General features: G+C 34.3%; 2 protein-coding genes across 2 annotated transcripts; both read left to right on the top strand.

Moving 5' to 3' along the window:
• The first annotated feature begins 4,836 nt into the window (after positions 1-4,836).
• On the top strand, positions 4,837-7,686 carry LOC140450552 (uncharacterized). Its single transcript, XM_072544208.1, has one exon. The coding sequence runs from the start codon at positions 4,837-4,839 to the stop codon at positions 7,684-7,686; it is 2,850 nt and encodes a 949-aa protein (XP_072400309.1).
• Positions 7,687-8,740: 1,054 nt separating this feature from the next.
• LOC140450553 (uncharacterized) lies at positions 8,741-9,865 on the top strand. The gene has a single exon (XM_072544209.1). It carries the CDS (start codon positions 8,741-8,743, stop codon positions 9,863-9,865), a length of 1,125 nt encoding a protein of 374 aa, XP_072400310.1.
• The last annotated feature ends 14,145 nt before the right edge of the window (positions 9,866-24,010 follow it).

The raw sequence follows: 24,010 nt of genomic DNA on the forward strand, positions 1-24,010 counted from the left end.
ACTAAATCGCTGTGATCCTTTAGACTTTTCTATACTTGTAAATACATAAACATATACTATCATTATATACCCAACTGTGCGTGTATTTTAACTATTGCTATTTTCTAATATGTTAGTATAATATGTCTTTGTAAAGTGTTATTTTTATTTCAAATATTTATATGTATTAGAAATTTATCTCAAATAATTTTTGTCACTAAACGGATCTCCCCTGTGCTAATTAGTTACTATTTAAATGGGAATAAGCCACAATTACAGGTTAAAGTAAGTTTATTGACGTTTCAATTTCCACTTCGAAAATCGTCCTCAAAATACAAACATTAGTAAATTTTGTTTTTTTGTTACTTGGTGAAAAATTCTTCTAATAATTTAATTTTATTTGATTCATTTATATTGACAAGTCAGACATACATTATATATTTTAAAGTAAACGACTTAAAAATGATATTGCCAATATTGTTGAGTTGCGTTCCTGGGACGACTTTACTTGTAAGATAGTTCATTCGATTATGTGAAATCAACTTTAACTTGAGAATATTCGTCAGAAAAAATCGTAGCATGTAATTCGTCTTTAAAAAGACAAACACATGCCATGATGACAGTAAAATTCTAATGTTAGTGATTCCATAGTAAATTATGAGGGACAAACCAGGAAAAAAACCTCATAATGCTATCCCGACATGGTAAGTATTTGTTGGTACATTTAGTTTACTTTCAATAAACACCAAATTTTGATTTTATGTTTGTTATTTAAAAAATATAAATGATATATCCTCGATATGTTACTGATTTACTAATACTGGTATTTTCGTTTTAATAACTTCCTCTTTTAATATGGGTAACCAGATCCTATTACATTCTGTTGAGGAATTTGCGACACAATTAGTCTCATTTAGCATAATTAGAGCCACTTCTTTGATTTCATAATTTACTAATGTTTGTATTTTGAGAACGATTTCCGAAGTGGAAATTGAAACGTCAATAAATTTACTTTAGCCTATAATTGTGGTTAATTCCCATTTAAATAGTATGTTGGAGAACAATAATCTCCAACCAAATAATTCTATTTCAAAACAAAATAAAAATATTTCCGCCGCATCTGTTACCTAAATAAATTTCTTGCCTGCATTGACTTATTTCTTAGAATGTTAATCTCCGCCCATATTGACCTTAAACCGGTAGATCCTTCAAAATGCATAGACAATTATTTCGGAGTGGCTAGGGGAAGCCAGTGAATTAGCAATAGTTGTAGGGTTTAGACCTACTTTTCAAGTTTCGGAGAGTTTTTCTCCACGTTCGCAATCGCAAGTTACGCAATATATCGGGAACCCTTAACCCATTAAGCGCCGTTGATGCGAAAACGCAACATTTTAAAAGGAATTTTTTTTATACAACTAAATTATTTGTTTTTAGAAAATTCTTTATATGTTTTAAGTCCTAAAGGCTTGATGATATTGAAATATATTTTATAGAACAAATATAATTAATTGTTTATCTATTATAAATTAATTTCTTCAGCAGTTTTTTACATGATTCGTCATGACTATATAATCTTCTTGTAGAATTTTCACTTTGCTTATAACATAATGGTTTATATGATTTTTATAAAGCATAAACTACAGATTTAGCAATAACCATACAAAAAAATTAAATAATTTTATCAAGAAAAAGTTACATGCATTCAAACTTATTGTTGCGTTTTCGCATCAACGGCGGAATGTGCTGTCTCTAGGTAATACCGCCTACGCTACGTGACAAATCGAGTGTAACCGTATTTGACTAGTTCAGTCTTGTCTAAAGCGTTTTAGTATAAGCATATACAGCAATAATTGTGTTTCTCTGTATTGTTGCGGATAAAACATATATAATGAGTTCTGGCAAAAATAAGTGGAAAGATAATTATGATCGGAATAGACCTCTTACTATTCAAGAATTGGAAGCTGCTATTGAAGAAATTCAAAATGAGACCGAAATTGATGCTGTTATAATACCACCAGATGTCGATGAGCTTACTGATGAAGAGGAAATAGATGACGATTTATTGGAAGGTATTATACGGTATAATTATATAAGATACTGTTATATAACTTTTATTTTTTTATTACTTATAGGCCATGATAAGCCTCAAGATACTGCTGGGACATTCGAATTGATGGCTGAGGACAACACAAATGAATTTGAAGATAATTATAATGAACCTTCTACAAGCCAGGCTACTTCAAAGAGGGCAAAATCTGTTCAATATAATCCAAACTGGAGCAAAAGGGACCCCGTATACAGTAATTTTCCGGAATCGCAGGAGCACATTCAAAAACAACGTATAAAAGACATGCTTTACGGTAAATCACCAGTTGAAGTATTTTATAATTTTTTTGACGAGGAATTATTAGACATGATTTTAAAATACACTTTAAAATATGCCAAGGACAACAAGCGACATGATTTTTCAATGACAGTATCTGATTTAAAGAAATTTATTGCTATTTTGATCTTGTCAGGATATCACACGTTGCCACAAATGGAGATGTATTGGAGCAGAGATGAGGACAAGGGAGTACCATTAATTAAAAATTGCATGAGTCGAAATAAGTTTCGCAATATAAAAAAATATATACATGTATGTGATAATGCTTAACTTGACAAGCAAGATAAGTTTGCTAAATTGCGCCCATTATTTGACAAAATAAACAGAAGAAATCTGCAGTTTGGTGTATTTTCACAAAATTTATCAGTCGATGAGGAAATGGTTCCTTATTTTGGTAGACACTCCGCTTAAATGTTCATCAAAGGGAAGCCTGTTCGCTTCGGTTTTAAAATTTGGTGTCTTTGTTCTCAAGATGGATATTTGTTTCAGTTTAGTCCATACGCTGGAGCACGAGAACATAAAAGTGATATGAGACTGGGAGCAGATGTTGTTATAGATCTATTAAAAGTTCTTGAATTTCCTTCTCAACACAGAATATTTTTTGACAATTTTTTTTCGTCTTTTAAACTATTTCAATATCTTACTGAAAATAATATATACGCCACAGGAACTGTGCGGGAAAACAGAATCCAAAAGTGTCCTTTAGATAGCTCAAATGATTTAAAAAAAGGGGGCAGAGGTGCTTTCGATTTTAGATATGATTTAAAATCCAAAATTTGTGTAGTTAAATGGAATGATAATTCAATCGTTATTATGATGTCAAATAATATACCAATAAATCCAATTCAGCAAGTAAAACGGTATGATAGAAAACAACGAAAAGAAGTAAGTGTAGACCGGCCATTTCTAATAAAAGAATACAACAAAAATATGGGGGGTGTTGATTTACATGATAACGGCATAGCCAATTATCGTATAAGAGTAAGAGGAAAGAAATGGTGGTGGCCTCTTTTTATAAATACTATAGGCAGTACAATCGTCAATGCATGGAAAATTTATAAATTGGCAAATGACTCTACAATATCGCAATTAGAGTTTCGCTCTTATATTGTTATGGCGCTAATAAAATCAGAAGAAAGTAATTCATTATCAGCCAGCGACGATGAGGGTACATCAGCTCCTAAATACAAAGGACGAGGAATATATATATATATATATATATATATATATATATATATATATATATATATATATATATATATATATGTGTCAGAAGTGCAATGTACATTTACACTCTACATGTTTTGACAGCTTCCATAAATTGTAATATTAGGTTTTATAGTTTTTTTACAAATATTTTATTTAGTTTTACTACTTTTGTATCTTTAATTTTGAAATAAATCTCATAATCCATAAAAGTGTATTTCGTTAATTTCTTAACAGATTCCGCCATTGATGCGAAAACGCAACATTATTTTTTTAGAACACCCTGTAACCTAAAAAAAAATTATATCCAGTTTTGTCTTTAAAACACCATAAATAACTAACCCTTATATTATTTTTATAAAAAATTTACATATTTCATACCTTGGCGGTTAATGGGTTAATGTGAAGTGTTATGGTGTTTTCGTTCATAAACTGTAATTTTCTAATTAGGTTCCTTACGATTAGTTATTCACTCACAGTTTATAAGTTTCTATTTCTTGCCCTTTTTCAATTACAGTTCTAGCTAAACAAGTTATTGTTTTATTTCACTATATCAATCTATTCAACAGGCCAGACTAAATTACATTTAAGAGTCCATTTAAGTTTCTATTACTGAGTATTCGAAGGCTAGCGGACCAATTGGACTTACAGCAAGTACAAACCGCTGAAAGAGACACTGTTAGCAAACAAGACTCTACGTGAAGGGATGTTGAAAACCGGCATCCCTCCATTTGTTCACTTCGAGCCGGATTTTGATCCTACTAGCCGACTTTCTGGCCTAAAAACGTTCAATTTAATTTTCTGTAATTCTGTGCTTTCAAAAAGACAGTAAAAATTTCGTGTGTTTCGGATATTCTCGTCGATATACAATAATTCCTAGAAGAGACATAGTGAGTGCGTTGTTTATTCTACGGACAAACAAACATTCGATAAACAAAACAAAACAGTGATAGTTTAAAGAAAACCAGTGATTACTTCAAGAAATGCTGTTCCAGGACTAGCTGATTCCAGAGAGGGATAGGCAGCCCACATTCAAGTACTAAGAACCCAGGGGTGACGTACAAATCAAACTTTTTTATATCAATTCAAAAAGTTATTTCAAAAAACATTGTTCTTATAAAAACATTGTTAAAAAACTATTCAGAGTTAAATTTTTAGTTTAGCTTATTGCATGCTTGTTAAAATTCAAAATTAATAATTCAGAATTAATTAATTCAAAAATAAATAATAAATTCATTAAAAATAAACAAATTAAAGTTATTACAATGAGCAATAAGGGTTTAAATAAATTAACAAAAAAGAAGCAGTCTATACTAGATTCTGTTGGTAGAATTCAAGCGTGGCTAGAAATAAACCACGATTCGGAAAAAGATATTTTCTCATTCAAAACGCGAGAAGATAGGTTAAAAGACCTTTTCTCTGACTTCAACAGCGTACAGGATGAAATTGAATTCCTGGACGATTCTCAAGAGTCTGATCGTGCTTTGTTTGAAGAAAATTATTTTGCGACGCTTTCAAAAATTCAAAATTCAATTAAATCATTGGAAATTACCAATACAGGGAGCGCTAATAAACAAATGGCCGTAAAACTCCCAGAAATCAGTATAAACAAATTTTCTGGACACGTAAATGATTTTGAAAGCTTCTATGAACTATTCGACACACTAATAATAAAAAATCAGTCCCTTTCTGATATCCAAAGATTTCTTTACTTAAAAAGTTACCTACAAGGTGATTCTCTAAAGTTGGTGGATTCTTTGAAAGTCACCAATGAAAATTTTTCAATTGCTTTGGATATTCTAAAAAACCGCTATCAAAATAAGGTCACAATCATAAATTCTTATTTAACAGAAATTCTAGACATTCCTACACTGAGAAACAGCTCACCGCAGATCCTCAGAAATTTTCTAACAACTGTAACAAAAAATATGCAACTGCTAAAAAATTTGCAATTTTCAAGTTCAGAGCTCATTGATATAATTTTAGTTTTTCTGCTACAAAGCAAATTAGACTTTTCAACAACGAGACTTTTTGAAACTGAGCGAAATCATACAGATGTACCAAATTTAGATGCTTTTCTTAAATTTCTAGAAAAAAGGTGCATTGTTCTGGAAAGTCTGGAAAATACAAATCCTAGGCAAACCAAAAACGTAAAAGTTTCACACCATGCATACAGTAATAACACATCAGAGGATTCAAATAAAAATAATATTTCAAATAATTTAGTTTCTGACTTTTATTGTATTTACTGCAAAAAACAAGGACATAAAATTTATAAATGTCAATTTTTCAAAAACGTTCAGCATGATGACAAAATAAAATTCGTAAATTCAAAAGGTCTCTGCGTAAACTGCTTAGGTAGGCATAATTCTAAAAACTGCTCCTCAAAACATGGATGCACCATATGTAAAAAGCGCCATAACACTGTTCTTCACATTTCGGGTAAAAATTATACTTTTTCTACGACTCATAACAATGAAAGTCCGTCAACTTCTACAAATTTAAACAATTACAAACGCGAACATTCGTCTAATTCAACTTTTCAAGGTCCTTCGGTTCAAGGGCAAGAACCTTTTACAAATTCTTTTTCTGCTTTGTCCGTAAAAAATTCAAACATACTTCTAGCTACGGCCAAAGTCACCATTTTCGACAAAAACGGGAGCCCTTTAACGGCCCGATTGTTACTCGATACAGGAAGTCAGAATAGCCTTTGTACCCGGTGTCTCGCTGATAGGCTGGGTTATAAGCCGTATGACATTTCTCTAAATATCTCTGGCATAGGCCAAAATAATTCGGTTTCAAAAAAGATGGTCAACATAAAAATGCATTCTAACTACAATAAAAAGTCTTTCAAAATTTCATGTGCTATCTTAGAAAATATTACTTGCAATCTTCCACAGTTCCGCATTCTTACAAAAAAGTTACCAATTCCAGGGGACATTTTTCTCGCCGATGATTCCTTTCACAAACCTAGTCAAATAGACATCTTGGTTGGGGCAGATTTGTACTACGACCTAATTCTTCCGGAAATAATTCCTCTTGGCCCCAGGCTTCCAATCTTGCAGGCTTCGCACCTGGGGTACCTAATTGCCGGCGTGATAGCTCATCACTTGACGGCACCCACAGTAGCAAACAATGTTTCTGGAGAGGTTGCTCTACTTTCTACGTGTAGCACGGATGAGCAGCTCACAAAATTTTGGAACATGGAAGAACTTTCTCAAAAACCTATTCTGTCGGAAGCTGACGAGCTGGCCGAACAAATATTTCAAACTACAACAAAGATCCTTGAAAATGGACGCTTTAAAGTAGATATTCCATTAAAAAGTGCACAAGAACACCAATTACTGGGTGATTCATTTTCCATAGCCAAACGGCGTTTTCTCTCGCTCGAAAATAAATTCCAAAAAGATAAAAAATTATTTTTCGAGTACAAAAACTTCATTGACACATATATTTCTTCAGGGCATGCTGAATATGTACCGCTTTCGTTCGTGAATGAAAATTCGGACAAAAAATATTTTATTCCACATTTGTGTGTCATCAACGAACAAAATAAAAGTACAACTTTGCGTGTCGTCATGGATGCTAGTTGTAAAAGCTCTACAGGAAAAAGTCTGAACGATATTTCATTAAAAGGGTATCAGGTGCAACCTGATCTATTCGATATTCTGGTTCGTTTCAGGCAATACAAATTCATATTTTCCTGTGATATTAAAAAAATGTTTCGACAGACGTGGATCAACAAAGATCAACGCTTTCTACAAAATATTCTGTGGAGGGACGATACCCACGATTCTATAAAATGTATTCAACTTAATACTGTTACATACGGGACGAACAGCGCCCCATTTCTTGCGACGAGAGTCTTGCAAGAGATTTCAAATAAAAATAAAATTCAATTTCCATTGGCCTCACATTTTCTCGAAACCCAATTCTATGTAGATGATGGTTTATGTGGGTCAAATAATATTGAAGAATTGCTCGAAATACTTCAGCAATTAAATTCTGTTCTAAACCGCCATGGTTTTACATTACATAAATTTCATTCAAATTCATCCATATTCCTACAAAAAATCAATCCAAAACATTCAAAAAATACTACTCAGGATATTTGACCTAAATTTCGATTCTACTTCCAGCAAAGTTCTAGGCCTAAAATAGAACCCTGCAGAAGACCAAATAACAATCTCCGTCCCCGAAAATAATTTCTGCCCACCAGTAACAAAAAGAAAAATCCTGTCTGCATTAGCACAATGTTTCGACCCTCTGGGACTTATCAATCCATTCATTGTTAAAGGCAAAATGCTTATGCAGAAACTCTATCTGCAAAAAATTCACTGGGACACAGAAATTTTGGACAAAAATATTCTAAACAATTGGAACAAGTTTCTACAGGACTTGTCACAATTAAAAAATTTAAAAATTCCTCGTTTCTACTTTTCTGAAAAAGTAATTCTAAAGGTTGAGCTTCATGGATTTTCTGACAGCAGTTTGGCAGCTTATGGCGCATGCGTATACCTGAGAACTTTCTATGCCGATGAGACCATATCCTGTGCATTAGTTTCTTCCAAATCAAGGATAACTCCGTTAAAGACGGTAACACTTCCTAGGCTTGAGCTGTGCGCAATGGTTCTCCTTTCAAAACTTGTTTCAAAATTAATTTCTATCTTTGAAAATCAACCTGTAAAATTTCATTCAGTCACCCTCTGGTCAGACTCCCAGGTAGCTCTGTCGTGGTGTAAAAGTCACCCGAGTCGGTGGTCGGTTTTCGTGGCTCACCGGGTAGCACTTGTCCAGGAGTTGACTCAAAACTTTACATGGCTTCACATAAAGTCTGCACAAAATGCCGCAGACCTTCTTTCTCGAGGAATGTCTGGTTCTGAAATTCTCAATAGCGATTTCTGGTGGCAAGGCCCTAAATGCTTACGAGATAAAAATTTCAATGTTTTCAATCTAGCAAATGACAAAGTGCTCGAAAACCTGCCCGAGGAACGAAAAATAAGCCTCGTGGTAAATTCTAACGTAGAAAACTTCTGGATGAGAATTTTTTCACGTTTCTCAAATATTTCACGCTTAAAACGTACAGTAGCGTACGTATTTCGGTTTATTTCTAATTGTAAAAAACAAAAAATTTCTGAACCCCTTTCTGTGGCGGAGTTAAATTATGCTATGGATTTCATCATCAAACAAATTCAAGGTGATGCATTCTCAAAAGAAATTGCGGAGCTTAAAAATAACAAATTTATTTCAAATAAAAACATCGTTTCACTAAAACCATTTGTCGATTCTTCTAATTTTCTCAGAGTTGGAGGCAGACTTACAAACTGTCCCGACATAGACTATTTGCAAAAACATCCGATACTACTTCCATCCAAAAATCATACCGTCAATCTTATCATCAAAAATGAGCATATCAGATTGGGACATGCTGGTGCTCAAACAGTTCTCTCAAACCTTCGGTTGAAATTCTGGCTTCTCAATGGTCTAAAGGAAGCAAAACGAATTATTCGCAACTGCACCACATGTTTCCGATTTTCGTGCACTCCTGCACAACAGCTAATGGGTAACTTACCTCAAGATAGGTTGTCCATTACAACAAGACCCTTTCAAAAAATAGGTGTAGATTATGGTGGACCCTTTCTGTTAAAATCTTCTTCACTCCGAAAAGCGCCAAAAGTCAAGGCATACATAGCCATTTTCGTGTGCATGGTGACCAAAGCTGTGCACATAAAGGTTGTTTCTGATCTAACAACTTCTTCCTTTCTATTAACACTCAAAAGGTTCATCTCCCGACGTGGTAACCCAACCGTCATTTACAGTGACAATGCCACATGTTTTTCTGGTGCAAGAAACCAACTCTACGACTTATACAAATTCTTTAAAAATAAGTCAAATTCTCAAACCATTGTGGAATATCTGTCTGAAAATCAAATCTCATGGAAGTTTATTCCCCCTAGATCTCCTCATTGGGCTGGGATCTGGGAAGCTTCAGTAAAAAGCGCTAAATATCATATGCGTAGACTAATAGGTTCTTCTTCTTTCACTTTCGAACAGTTTTATACTGTCATGGTTCTAATTGAAGCTGTGATGAATTCAAGGCCTATCTGTGCCATGTCCAGCGACCCTTCCGATTACACTTTTCTCAGTCCTGGGCACTTTATAATAGGCTCCAGCCTGACTGCGCATCCTGAGCAAAACTTAAAAAAAAAATCCCGGAAAATAAACTATCCGTGTTTCAACAAATTGCAAAAGTACAACAAAGTTTCTGGAAAAAGTGGTCTGTTGACTACTTAAACCGCTTACAAAACTCTCCAAAATGGTCCCGACCAAGGGATAACATAAAAGTCAATGACTTAGTTCTTCTGAGAGAGGACGATGTACCTCCTCTAAAATGGCCTCTAGCACGGGTAGTTGATACAATGCCCGGTCAAGATGGCAAAGTCAGAGTGGTCAAGTTAAAGACCATCAATGGCCAATTTACAAGGGCAATCTCTAAAATTTCGGTTCTCCCTAGGCAAGATAAAGAAGAGTAGGTTAGACCACAAGTCTCTAACGCCGGGGGGAATGTTGGAGAACAATAATCTCCAACCAAATAATTCTATTTCAAAACAAAATAAAAATATTTCCGCCGCATCTGTTACCTAAATAAATTCCTTGCCTGCATTGACTTATTTCTTAGAATGTTAATCTCCGCCCATATTGACCTTAAACCGGTAGATCCTTCAAAATGCATAGACAATTATTTCGGAGTGGCTAGGGGAAGCCAGTGAATTAGCAATAGTTGTAGGGTTTAGACCTACTTTTCAAGTTTCAGAGAGTTTTTCTCCACGTTCGCAATCGCAAGTTACGCAATATATCGGGAACCCTTAATGTGAAGTGTTATGGTGTTTTCGTTCATAAACTGTAATTTTCTAATTAGGTTCCTTACGATTAGTTATTCACTCACAGTTTATTAGTTTCTATTCCTTGCCCTTTTTCAATTACAGTTCTAGCTAAACAAGTTATTGTTTTATTTCACTATATCAATCTATTCAACAGGCCAGACTAAATTACATTTAAGAGTCCATTTAAGTTTCTATTACTGAGTATTCGAAGGCTAGCGGACCAATTGGACTTACAGCAAGTACAAACCGCTGAAAGAGACACTGTTAGCAAACAAGACTCTACGTGAAGGGATGTTGAAAACCGGCATCCCTCCATAGTAATTACTTTAAAATGCTACAAGAAATTAGCTTCAGGACAATATGTGTTAAATTAAACATAATGTACTAAGATTAGATAACAAAATCCTGGAAAGGGTGGAACACTTTAGATATCTGGGTAGCTGGATTGACTGCAGGGTTGAAAATGACGAGGAAATTTCGACCAGAATAGAACTCACACGGAAAAACTTTATAAACTGGCGTTCTGTATTATGCAGTAGAAGTCTGTCGTTGACCACACGTCTAAGAGTATTGAAGTGCTACGTCTGGTCCACTTTGTTCTATCGATGTGAAACCTGGACATCAAAAATAAAAAATCTTAACAAATTAGAAGCGTTTGAGTTATGGTGTTACCGTCGCATGCTCAGAATCCCGTGGACAGCACACATATCTAACGAACGCGTGCTAGAGACCGTGCACAAAGAGCGAGAATTGATCAACATCATCAAAATGAGAAAGGTCCAATACTTCGGTCATATAATGAGAGGACCTAAATATCGCTTACTCCGGTTAATCATTCAGGGCAAAATCGAAGGAAAACGTTGGGTCGGAAGAAAACAACTGTCCTGGCTACGTAACATTGGACAATGGACAGGTCGAACGGTCGAGGAACTGTTTCATCTAGCTGCCGACCGAGAATCATTTCATCAGCTTGTCAATATGACGATAGCCAACACTTGAATACAAGCACGGCACGAAAGAAGAAGAAGAATATGTGTTAATTACGTGATAAACTTATTGATTATTGTTTTGTTTTATTTGAAGAAACAGATTCCAATAAATAAAGAATGCAAAAAAATATCAACAATACATTATCATGTATTTTATGATTAAGTTTAAGCTAATTTTTCAGTCTTCATTCACTGTAATGGACTTATTATTAATTTGTTCAAGTTCCATATTCTACTCTAGACATTTTGGTTAACGTGTTGTATACATTCATATGAACGTATGTGTAGTAATATTTTTTATTGCCTTGTTAAAAATATTTTTCATATCAGCAATGTTATGTTTGAGACACTCCTAGATAAGAAATAGTAGCTCTGAATAATAAAGGTAGTTGAATAGTGCTACACGTTATTGGATGGCAAATATTTCACAGAAGCGAAGTCGGCAAGTATGAAATATGCATTTCCAAATATATTGTTGACTTGTATAGCTTTCTCCATTATAATTTAATAAGTTATATATTACAATATTGCTGCTGAATACGTCGAGCGACAAACAAATACTTTATTTGTTAGACATAACTGCAACGAATTACTATACAGTGTGTTCCAACAAAAATTTGACCCCACCGAAAACTCAGAAACGAAGAGCTTCTTCAAAAGTTAAAAAAAAAAAACACGTCAATTTGTATTGGAAGGGGAAAAAAATTTCAACCTCCTATTTTTTAAGTAGCAAGTGTTGTCCATTGGCACATCATTTGGAAAGTTTTTTTTTCTCTAAACGACACTCTTATTTATTTTTTAATTTACGAAATAACTTTGAAGATAATTTTAAATTCAACATAAAATTTTATCAAATTAACCAATTAAATGTACGAAATGGCCTCCCGTAACCTCCATACAATAATTGAGTCTTTTTTTAAAGCCTCTTCGTATATTTGCAAATACTTCCGGCATTAATCGTCAACAATCGGCATTCTGTCACAATTCTTTGTCGCAACTCTGCAAGGTGTGCAAGCGGAGTAGCTTATATTTTTGATTTTAAGTATCCTTACAAAAAAAATCCAAAGACAAAAGATTCGGAGATCTGGTAGGCGACTCTATTGGATCCCATTCTGCCAATCCAACGCTCTGAAACACGTTGATTCAAAAGTTGTTCTACGCGTATATTATATTGTGGGGGTGCCCCGTCCTGTAGAAAGTCAGTTCATCCTCTAAAAGATTATCATAGATTCTAATGTGTCAGTGATTAGCGGATCAATAACGTCTTCTAAGAAATTTAAATAAGTTGTTCCGTTGGAGATAAGATGGTCCAATCACGTGTTTACCTAAAATGTCAAACCATACATTAAATTACTGAGGTGTCTGTGAATATGTCTCCATGAATAAATGAAGATTACTGTTACCAAATGACGACAATTATGTCTATTAACTTCACCATTTTACATAAAAGTAAACTCGTCGGAAAAACACGTATTGTACAATCAATGTTGGTTGTTACTTATGATTTCACTAAATTCTTCATAAAATAGATGCCGACGATTATAATCATCTTCGTTTAATTAATAAAGTAATCGTATTTTATTATAAGGGTGAAATTAATAGGATTTTAAAAATCAATAAACACTAGATGCTGATACACCAGATGCACGAGATAGTTGTCTGATATACTGTCGATTATCCATTTGTAAATGACCCAATACCGCAACTTTAACTGCTTTATTTCGTACTAGACGGTCTACTTCATGTTTTGTGTTGTTAACGTCACACGTATCGTCAAACTTCTCAGTTAAATCTTTAACGTATTGACAATTTAGGTTATTTTTAGTTGGTTCGTATTAAAGATCCTTGCCGTAGCCTTAGTACACTGATTAACTAATTATATTTTTCTTCACTCGAAAATCATATTTTTGTAAGCCTTTACAATAATATCTCTGATTAATCGGCTGTTAACAAATCGCAAATCAAAGGTAACCTGGCAAACACCAAAGAAGATAATTAGGATTCATTTGTTTTTAAATTCGTATGAAAAAGTGATAGTTTTACAAAAAGAAAAAAAATTATCTGATTGAATTATTGTATTGAAGGTCACAAAGAATATTTAATTAGAGAATTTGGTGAAATTGTAGGCTTTTCTTGTTATCACTGATAATCAGCCAACAAATTAGTTAAATCCAAAATTATGTTCAAAGTTATTACGTAAATAAAAAAATAGCGTGTCGTGTAGAGAAAAAAATTACGTTTTAAATGAGGTTTGTTATAAAATATCAAAGAAAAAACCGTCGTAAGAAGAGCAGAATAACTCTTTAGCTTAGCTGAAGATAGGGAGGGTTTTTCAATGTTAGTCATCAACGTCAAGGGGACTTCCTAAGGCACGCAAATAAGAAAAAGAATTATTAGGCTAATATCTTTATTATATAACCCTCATAGAAATCGCACTTAGCGACTTTGTAGAGATTTTCTACATTTCTTTAATTCGGTTCAAAATGTTTAAATTTTAACGTCAAAATATTTTTAGTCTTTCTATCTTCTTCTGCTAGTGCCTATCCTCTATGGATGTTGGCTACCACAATGGCCTATCGTATTTTATTAGCAGCTGTTCGAAATAGGTCTGTGGTGGTCGTACCTGTCCACTGTCTCAAATTCTTAAGCCAGGATATTCGGCGGCGTCCTGGTCTTCTATTTCCTTCTATTTTCCATTCTAATATCAATAGTAGGATTCTGTTTTTATTTTCATTTTTCACTATATGTCCGAAGTATGCTAACTTTCTTTCTTTAATGGATTTCAAGACTTCAGGTTCTTTTTGTAAACGTTGCATTACTGCGTCGTTAGTTATATGATGTACATATGATATTCTGAGCATGCGACGATAGCACCACATCTCAAAAGACTGCAACCGTCTGCAAGACGCATCAGTGAGTATCCATGCCTCTGCTCCATACATAAGAACAGAAAACACATAAAAATTAAGGATTTTGAGTCGGAGATTACATTCAAGGCTAAATTGCAGAGAACTTTCTTCATCTGTTGGAAGGCACTCCTTGCTTTTTCGATCCTACATTTAATCTCGTATGAGTGATCCCAGCTGTCTGTGATTTTGCATCCTAGGTATGTTATTTTTTTTGTTATATCCAATACCTCATTGTCTGCCATAATTTGCATCTGTATCTTGGTCTTTGTTTATGATCATAATTTTCGTCTTCTTTTATTAAGTTTCATTCCATATTTTCTACCGATGTTAACTACTTGATCTATCAGTCTTTGTAATCATTCAGCACTATCCGCAACAAGGAAAGTGTCGTCTGCAGATCTTAGATTATTTATTACTTCACCGTTAACAATCACGCCATCAGTCGTTTCTCCCAAAGCTTCTCGAAATAGATGTTCAGAGTACGCATTAAACAGGAAAATCGAGAGTATGCAACCTTGTCGTACTCCTCTTTGTATTGGGACTTCATCGGATAATTGCTTGTCTACTCGAATCTTGGCTACTTGTTTCCTATAGAGATTGGCTATTATTCTTATATCTTTGTCATCGATGTTTGCGATTCGCAAAGTTTCAATAAGCCTCTCATGCTGTATTTTGTCAAATGCATTTTCGTCAATGAAAGTCAATGAAATAGGCAAAGATATCTGTATTAACATCTCTTGCTCGTTGTTTATTGTTTGCTAAAAAGTGCTTCTCTTGTGCCAAGACCGCTGAGAAATCCAAATTGTACATCAGCAATACCCTCCTCCAATTTCTTGTATATGCGAGCATGGATGATGTTTAAGAATATTTTGAGTGAGTGGTTCATGAGGCTAATGATTCGGTGTTATTCACATTTCCTAGTATTTGCTTTTTTGGCAGTGGTATACATATGAACATGTACCAATCTTTTGGTAAAGTTCCTGTTTCATATATACGGTTAAATAATTCTCTCAGAATGTCAAGTTGATTATCTTCTATCAATTTCAATACCTCAGCATATATTCCATCAGGTCCTGGCACTTTGTTGTTTTTTAGATGATTTATGGTAGATCTTACTTCTGATTTTGTTATTGTTGGTCCATTCTCAACGTTGTCATATACTTCAATGTGTTGGTTGTCACTGAACAGTTCTGCTATATATTCCTGCCATCTGTATAATTTTTATAGGTACACTAAAGGAAAATAGTGTGGTGTTTGATATTTAATGAATTTTAAACTGGAGCTGAATATTCTGCTGCAGAGAGATACAAAGTAATAGCTGATGATCTTTAAATGTGATAGTGCGATCCAATTCTATCTCTAAGTATTTTGATTTTGTACAGTTCTCCAGCAGTTCTGATCGCCATGTTATGTTCAGGTTTTTCTGGCTTGATGATTACTCTAATAGTTTTTCTAACGCAGCCGAAATTTCGTTTCTACGCCTTTAAAATTTTTTCCTGTGCCGCTACCGCCGTATAATTAGCATAAATAAAGCGCCTTTTATCAAAGTGATTTGGCAAGTCGTTAGTGTAAATATTATAGAGAAGATGTGCAACCACTCTTTCCTGAGACAGACAATTTCTCTGATTTCTTTAGCGGCTTTTCCTGGATTGAAATGTAACACAGAACTGACGATTCTTTATGATGCACCTCAGCAGCCACATTAGTCTGAAATTCTTGGTCATTTCATACACTTTATTTAGCAATTTTTGGTGGTTGACGTTGTCATAAGCGGAGGTTTTAAGACTTTCCAGCTCTGAATCTAGCCTAATTTGCTATAAGCTTCTCTTCTATAATGGTCAAGATTTTGTTGAGTATTATTAGCTGAAAAATTTTGAAAGTTTGACGTCTTTCTTTCTATGGTACTCTATCCAATTAGTGGATGTTAGAGACAATTCTGGCATACTCCTCTCCGTTATCAAAGTTTGTCCAATCCCTTATGTTTTTAAGCTATAAGTATTTTTTTCTTCCGATGCCCAATTTTCATTATATCTCCCCTTTCATAATAAGCTTTAAGAACTGCTACTTGGAATTTCGAAATATATGACCCAGATAAGCAGTTTTTTTCTTTTTATTACTGGCAGCAATTCTCGTTCTCTGCCCATTCGATTTAATACTTCGACATTTGTTGTGTGATCTGTCCAGGGAATTTTAAGTAGTCTTCTAAATACCCATATTTCAAAGGCATCCAATCGGTTTATCACATTGTCCTTTATGGTCCAGGTTTCTACACCATATAGCAGTATGGAGTAAATCTAACATTTTACAAAGCGATATTGAAGCGTTAAGTTAAGGCTGCTGTTGCTTAGCAAGGTCCTCATATTAGTAAATCCCCTGAACTTGGGGACCTTTTGGATGAGATTATTGTTTACTCTTACATTTAATTGCATTTTTCGTGTTCTGCTAACCATCATTACCTTCGTCTTGTCTATATTAATCTTTAAGTCGAGTCGTTCTCCTTCGGTGGGTATTCTATCTACTAGTCGTTGTAGCTTTTCTTGGCTATTAGCTATTATGACTATATCATCAGCATAACGAAGATTACTAATAGTCTGTCCGTTGATTTTGATTTCATCTTCAGTGTCACTTAAGGCTCTATCGAAAATCGTTTCAGATCGAAAATCGTTTCAGAGTGAAGATTAAAGAGGAGAGGTGACAGAACACAAACCTATCGTACACTTTTTTCGATTGAGAAATAAGATGTAGATTCCAGTCCTACTCTCACAGATGCCACTTGATTTATATAAAGGTTCTTTATGATTTTAAGTTCATTCTCATCTATCGAACGTTCCTGGAGCAATCTTACTAATTCTAGTTCTGATTAACACAATCGAACGCTTTCTGGTATTCTATAAAACAGTTAAATAAAGTTTGACAAAGCAGTTAAACTGGTGGGAAATTTCTGGTTTTGGTGTGTGTTATACTTTGTTTCAAAATTGTGGCCACTTTTGATTTGCGCCACAGTTTATGTATTTTTAAAACTCCATCAAATTGGTCGTTAGTAAGAGCCAATTTATTGTTTCTTTGCCAAAAATTTTCATTTGCTCCATTCTAATATGATCCAAACCTGCTTCTTTACCAACTTTTATTAAAGAAATATTTGGTAGAAGTTCTTCATAGGAAAAAAAATGTCATTAGTGTTATTTTCAATGCCTATATCGGTCGGCCAAAAGTGCCAAGAGTTGGCCAAAAGTTGGCGAGGTGCTATGTTTTTTCGACTTTATTTTATGGAATGGAATCTTGGACCTTGAATGTGACATCAATGAAAAAACTGGAATCATTCGAGCTGTGTGTGTATAGAAGAATTCTGAAAATATCGTAGACAGAACACATCACAAACAAAGAGGTTCTGAGAAGGATGAATAAAGAAATAGAAATTTCAAATACAATTAAAACAAGAAAATTGGAATATCTCGGACATATTACACATGGAGAGAAATACACCTTGCTCTAACTGATTATGCAGGGAAAGATCCAAGAAAAGAGAAGCATAGAGAGGCGTAGAATGTCATGGCTGCGCAACCTGAAAGAGTGGTACGGATGTACATAAAATGAACTTTTCAGAGCAGCTGTCTCAAAAGTCCAAATAGCTAGGATGATTGCCGACCTCCGCCGCGGAGATGGCACTTGAAGATATCACGTTGTAACGTTGGAATATTTTGTTTTCTAGACATTTTTTCCTTTAGTAGGAGGTGGTATCTAACCTGATCCGGCGTTAGTTTTGTTGATTCTAGGCGCGAGTTTTTAACAATTTCCAAACACGCCAGCTATTTTGTGAATTGTCATATGCTTATTGGTATTGGTGCAGTAGCACTTTGGGATTGTCATTATGTGCCATTTTATTGTAATTTTAATTTTTTTTACTACAATTAAATGGATATAGGTAATTTGCTTAATTATTTTTTGACTATTTTAGACCTTAGGTTATTTTGGTTTAATAAATTACTTTCAAAAAATTCATTTATAATTAATTTTAAAAAAGAGAGATCCCAAAAAATTTTTTACCCAAAAAAAATCGAATAGAATGTTCATTTCTTTTTGGGTTTTAACAGGAAGCGACACTTGTATCATTTGTTCCAAAAAAGAAAGAGCGGTTATTTTACTTTCCACGATGCAATATAATTCCTCCTCCTCCTAGATTAAGTCACTAATAAACTTAATATTATTATGAACTATAATTATCACAAAGGTCTCACTTGACACCGTAGATAAAATGTGCTCTACGAATTCAGTAGCAAGACCTACCCGTAGGTGACCTTTAGTCATATTTTTTCAGATATTGAATGGTTCAGGAATGAATAGTCCAATATTATATAATTTTGCTCACTTTAACAGTTTAACCAACTTTAGAAGAAATTTTTTAAAATCGTTAGCAATATCATTGATAAAACCACCTCTTTCAGAACGAGCTGAAATAGCTCGGGCCTAAAATAGCTTAACGGAATAACGAACCACCAGCAAAAGTACGAGAGGAAGGTGTTTTTCTTGTAGTAGACAGAAAAATCAAACTACAACGATAACATGCAGCATTTGTCTCAGATAAGTCTGCAAGGATCATTCTGTTGCTGCTGTTACTTACACACAATGTCAAAACAAATATGACAGCTTAGAGGATGTGCAATAAATATTTATCATTTTGACTGTTAGTTTTTATATTTTAATATTAGTATTACATCTCTTTTGCAAGAAAAATGACAAAAGTGAAAAGATTGGCAAAGATACAAAAGCTCTCATGGAAATTCGACGAAACCTAAGCTGAAACAAAAAGGGAGACAAAGAAGAATATAAAAAACTAAATAAAAGAATTTCAGCGGAAATTAGAAAATATGTAAAAAGATATAATACTATTGTAATTACTCAAACAGTAGAAGAGAACAAAATATAATGAAAAGAAAACTCGCACAAAGTAAAAAAGAAATACACAAGCTGAGAGATAAGGACGGAAAGGCAACAACAGATAAACAAAATATTCTGAATATAACCAGAGAGTTTTATAAAGACCTCTATACCAGCCAAAGACCACAAGACAATTTCCCGACACGAGTAAAGACTCTCATAAATCAGGGATCGAAAATACTTTTACCCATTACTGTGTCAGAAGTAAGAGCAGCTTTAAAGGAAATGAAGAACCATCGATCGCCTGGTAATGATGGACTCGTTATTGAGGCAATAAAATCAGGAGAAGAAATTATATTAAAATCAGTAAGCGAACTGTTTAATAAATGCTTACATGCGGGTACGAATCCAAAAGACTATAATAATGCAGTGATAGTCTTGTTACACAAAAAAGGCGATATTACTAAATTAGAAAATTACAGACCCATCAGCCTCTTGACACATATATACAAACTCTTTATGAAAATCTTAACAAAGAGACTAACACCTAAACTCGATTTCTATCAGCCCAAGGAACAGGCAGGCTTCAGGGCAGGATATGGCACAAATGACCATTTGCATACCATAAAGATCTGAACAGAAAAGTGCATCGAGTACAACATACCACTGGTTCTTGCATTTGTCGATTACGAGAAGGCTTTTGATTCTGTAGTGTTTGAAACAGTACTGGAAGCCCTAAATCAAAGCCGAATAGATTACAGGTACACGACACTAATTAAAAACATCTACGAGAACGCTATATCAAGTATACGACTACACGAAGACACAGAAAAATTCAGCTTAGTTCGAGGAGTTAGACAAGGAGACAATATTTCACCAAAATTGTTCACGGCAGCTCCACAGTCAATATTTAAGAACACTTAATGGCAAGATATGGGTATCAATATAGATGGAGAAAGATTAAATCATTTAAGGTTTGCAGATGATGTTGTATTAATCGCAGATAACTTACAGGATACAATTTCTATGATACATTCGCTTAAAAGTCTGTCTAAAAGAGCAGGATTAAAGATAAACTTTGAGAAAACTAAACTTATGACAAATCTCGTAATGAGTGGAAATATAACTATAGACAATAATACCATACAACAAACAGACACTTACAAGTATCTGGGACATGAGATCAAAATAAGCAGAGACAATCAAACACATGAAATGCAGAGGTGAATAGACCTGACATGGGCAGCATTTGGCAAATTAAGTCATATTCTAAAAAGTTCAATTCTTATGTGTCTCAAGCGAAAGATTTATAACCAATGTGTTTTGCCTGTACTAACTTATGGAGCAGAGACTTTAACACTCACGCAAAAATCTGCGAATGAACTCAGAGTTACACAACGAGCCATGGAACGTGTAATGCTGAACGTGAGCCTTCAAGACCACATAACAAACCAACAAATCAGGCAAAGATCAGGAGTTCAAGACGTCATCGAAAGAACCACGACGCTTAAGTGGAACTGGGCAGGGCACTTAGCCAGAACACAAGATGAACGGTGGACAAGACGTATTATGAAATGGAGGCCCAGAAACTATAAAAGAAGCCAACGACGACCAACGATTAGATGGACCGATGATATAAAACGTGTAGCGGGAAACTGGCTACAAGCGGCCCAGTGTAGATAACACTGGAAAGAACTGAGGAAGGTCTATGTCCAGCAGTGGACGCGATTGGTTGAGTGATGATAATTACGTCTCTTTGGTTTTAAAAAATCTGTCGAATTTCTGTTGAATTCATTCTATCTGACTTACTCAAAATGTCCAAAATGCTCAAAAAGTTTATAACAAATAACTAAGTGTATTTTTTTTTAAAACAAATAAACAAAACTAATACGCCACGCGTGTACTTATGTTTTTTGAGCGTGTGTCCTGTTATAAATATCTAGGTGGTTGGATCACAGACGATCCTGATTAAACAAAAGAGATTAGATGTAGAATAGAAATCGCTAGATCAGTCTTTAATAGAATGCGCAAACTCTTTTGCAATCGTGATATCAATATAAAGTTACGAATACGAATGCTGCGGTGTTATGTCTTTTCTACCCTGTTGTATGGAGTAGAGGCTTGGACACTAAAACAGTTGACCACAAAAAACATCGAAGCTTTCGAGATGTGGTGCTATAGGCGCATTCTCAGAATATCATGGATGGACCGCGTCACTAACACGCAAGTACTCCAAACTTTAGACAAAAGATGCGAAATTCTAAATGAGATAAAAACTAGAAAGATGGAATACTTGGGGCACATTGTGAGAGGTGAAAAGTACGAACTTTTAAGAAATATCATGCAGGGCAAAATTAAGGGCAAAAGAAGTGTGGGAAGAAGAAAAATATCGTAGCTTCGTAATCTACGTGAATGGTTCGGGTGTAGTTCGATTGAACTTTTTAGGTGCGCTGCTAACAAAGTCGCAGTGGCCATGATGATTTCTAATCTCCGCTAGGAGTGGCACGAGAAGAAGAAGAAGTACTTATGTTATATAACTTGATGCGTGAGTAGTTAAAGGTTAATGCTTCTTCTTTTTCTCTTCTTTAGCCTTAAATAATCCAACTATGGACATAGGCCTTCCCCAAATCAATCCAGTGTTTTCTATTTTGCGCCACTTGCTTTCAGTTGTGGCCTCCGATCTTCATTATGTCATTAGCTCATCTTATTTGTAGTCTTCCTCTGCCTCTCTTTCCTAACCATGGTCTCCATTGTTGTATTTCGTGGTTCCATCTTTTATCCTTTAGTCGGGCATTGTGCCTGCGAAGCTCCATTTTATTTTGGCAGCATGTTCTCCTGCGTCTTTTACTTTGGTTTTGCTTCTAATTCATTTGTTTGTTTTTTTGTCCATAAGTCTTATTCCGAGCATTGATCTTTCCATCGCTCTTTGTGCTTTTACTATTTTATCCACATAAGACTTGGTGAGTTTCCACGTCTGTGAACAATACGTGAGTATAGGGAGGATACACTGATCGTAAATTCTGGTTTTCCAATATTGTTCTATTTTAGTGCTTTTCAAGATCCAACTCAGTTTTCCAAATCCTGCCCATGCTAACTTTATTCTTCTAGTAATTTCGGCAGTTTGATTTTCGTTGTTAATTTTCATTATCTGTCCCAGGTAGATGTATTGGCTTACTGTTTCTAAATTTTAAATTTGTTTTTTCCAAGTTCATCTTAAGATCTACTTTTCCGAAGCTTGAAATAGTTGCGTTATCATGATCTGTAGTTCTTCGAAACTTGTAGCGAATATTACAATGTCATCGGCATAGCTTAAATGACTCAGTTGTCTTCCATTAACATTTATTCCTTTATCTGCCCAGTTAATGTCTTTGAACACGTCTTCCCGTCCAAGTGTAAATAGCTTTGGTGAGATAACATCTCCCTGGCGAACTCCTCTGTTGATTGGTATAGCTTTGGTTTTCGCATCTATTTGTATTTTCATTGTAGCTTTCTTGTAAATATTATGTATGGCATTGTGTATCGCGAGTATATCCTGCAGTTGTTCATAGCTATCTCTATTGCCCAAAGTTCCATGGAGTCGAATGCCTTTTCATAATTAACGAAGCCAATGTATAAGTTCAAGTGATATGCATTGGCTTTCTCTATTAGCATTCTGACTGTAAGAAGATGATCCGCTGTACTGTAACCTTTTCGAAATCCTGCCTGTTCTACTGTTGATAGATATCGAGCTTCGACGTTAACCTGTTTGTTATTACTCTCATAAACAGTTTGAACATTTGGGATAGCAGGGAGATTGGCCTAAAGTTCTTCAGATCTCCCCTGTCTCCCTTTTTGAAGAGCAGTAGGTTAATGTTTAATGTCATAATAAAACATTTAAAAAAAATGTGGACTGTAATATAAATAACACCCTTAATAGAAAGAATTCATATCTAACATTTGTAAAAGAATGCCTATCATTAAAAGTTTTGTACCCCTAGTTAATTTTATACCAAAAATATCAAGTATTGGCATCAATTCAGTCGGAGATAAATCCCTTAAAACCATTTTATTTCAGTAAAGCTGTAACAACTTCTAGACCTTAACAAAAAATTACCAAACAGACGTCAATTTATCGTCCAACTAGATAAAAGGAGAACTTAAGGGTAGTTTAATTGTAAATTTTATCAAATAAAATCCACTGGAACTTTTCTCTCTAAATTGTAACGAAATGGCATTGTTGTTTTCTTTTGTAAACAAGCCAAATACGATTACGCCATTGAAATTTTTCAGCTAATAATTAAAGTTGGATAAAGTAGTTTTGGATATTGGAAAAAGTTTTATATGTTTAGTTCTCAAATATTGTGCTTGTTTTGGAAGATACATAATGCATTATAAAAATAAATCTAAATATTTAATGGAAGCAAATGAAAATCATTATACCATATCACAGCGTTTCTTAACCTTTTAGGATTGGGGGCACAATTATCATCTTTAATTTTTATGGCCCCCCTACCTTTCTTTTTCATATAATAATAAAATACTATTTTATTCTACGTTTAAAATTTCGACTTTGATAATTCCCTTACTGCAGCGTGTTATTAGTACTCTAGACTCTAAATCTAGATGCCTAATATAGAACTTAATTAACCCTTTCGATAATGGTGTCTACCATTGTAGACATAATTTTCAAGTATCTGGCCTACACACAATTGGCTTCGTTCTACAGTTATGTGATATCTTATACATTAGCCACATACATTCTGTAATAAGTATTGCCTAGAAAAAGATTCTCTATGCTAGAAG

This window comes from Diabrotica undecimpunctata, chromosome 9 (assembly GCF_040954645.1).
Source record: "Diabrotica undecimpunctata isolate CICGRU chromosome 9, icDiaUnde3, whole genome shotgun sequence".
Classification (NCBI taxonomy): Eukaryota; Metazoa; Arthropoda; class Insecta; order Coleoptera; family Chrysomelidae; genus Diabrotica; species Diabrotica undecimpunctata.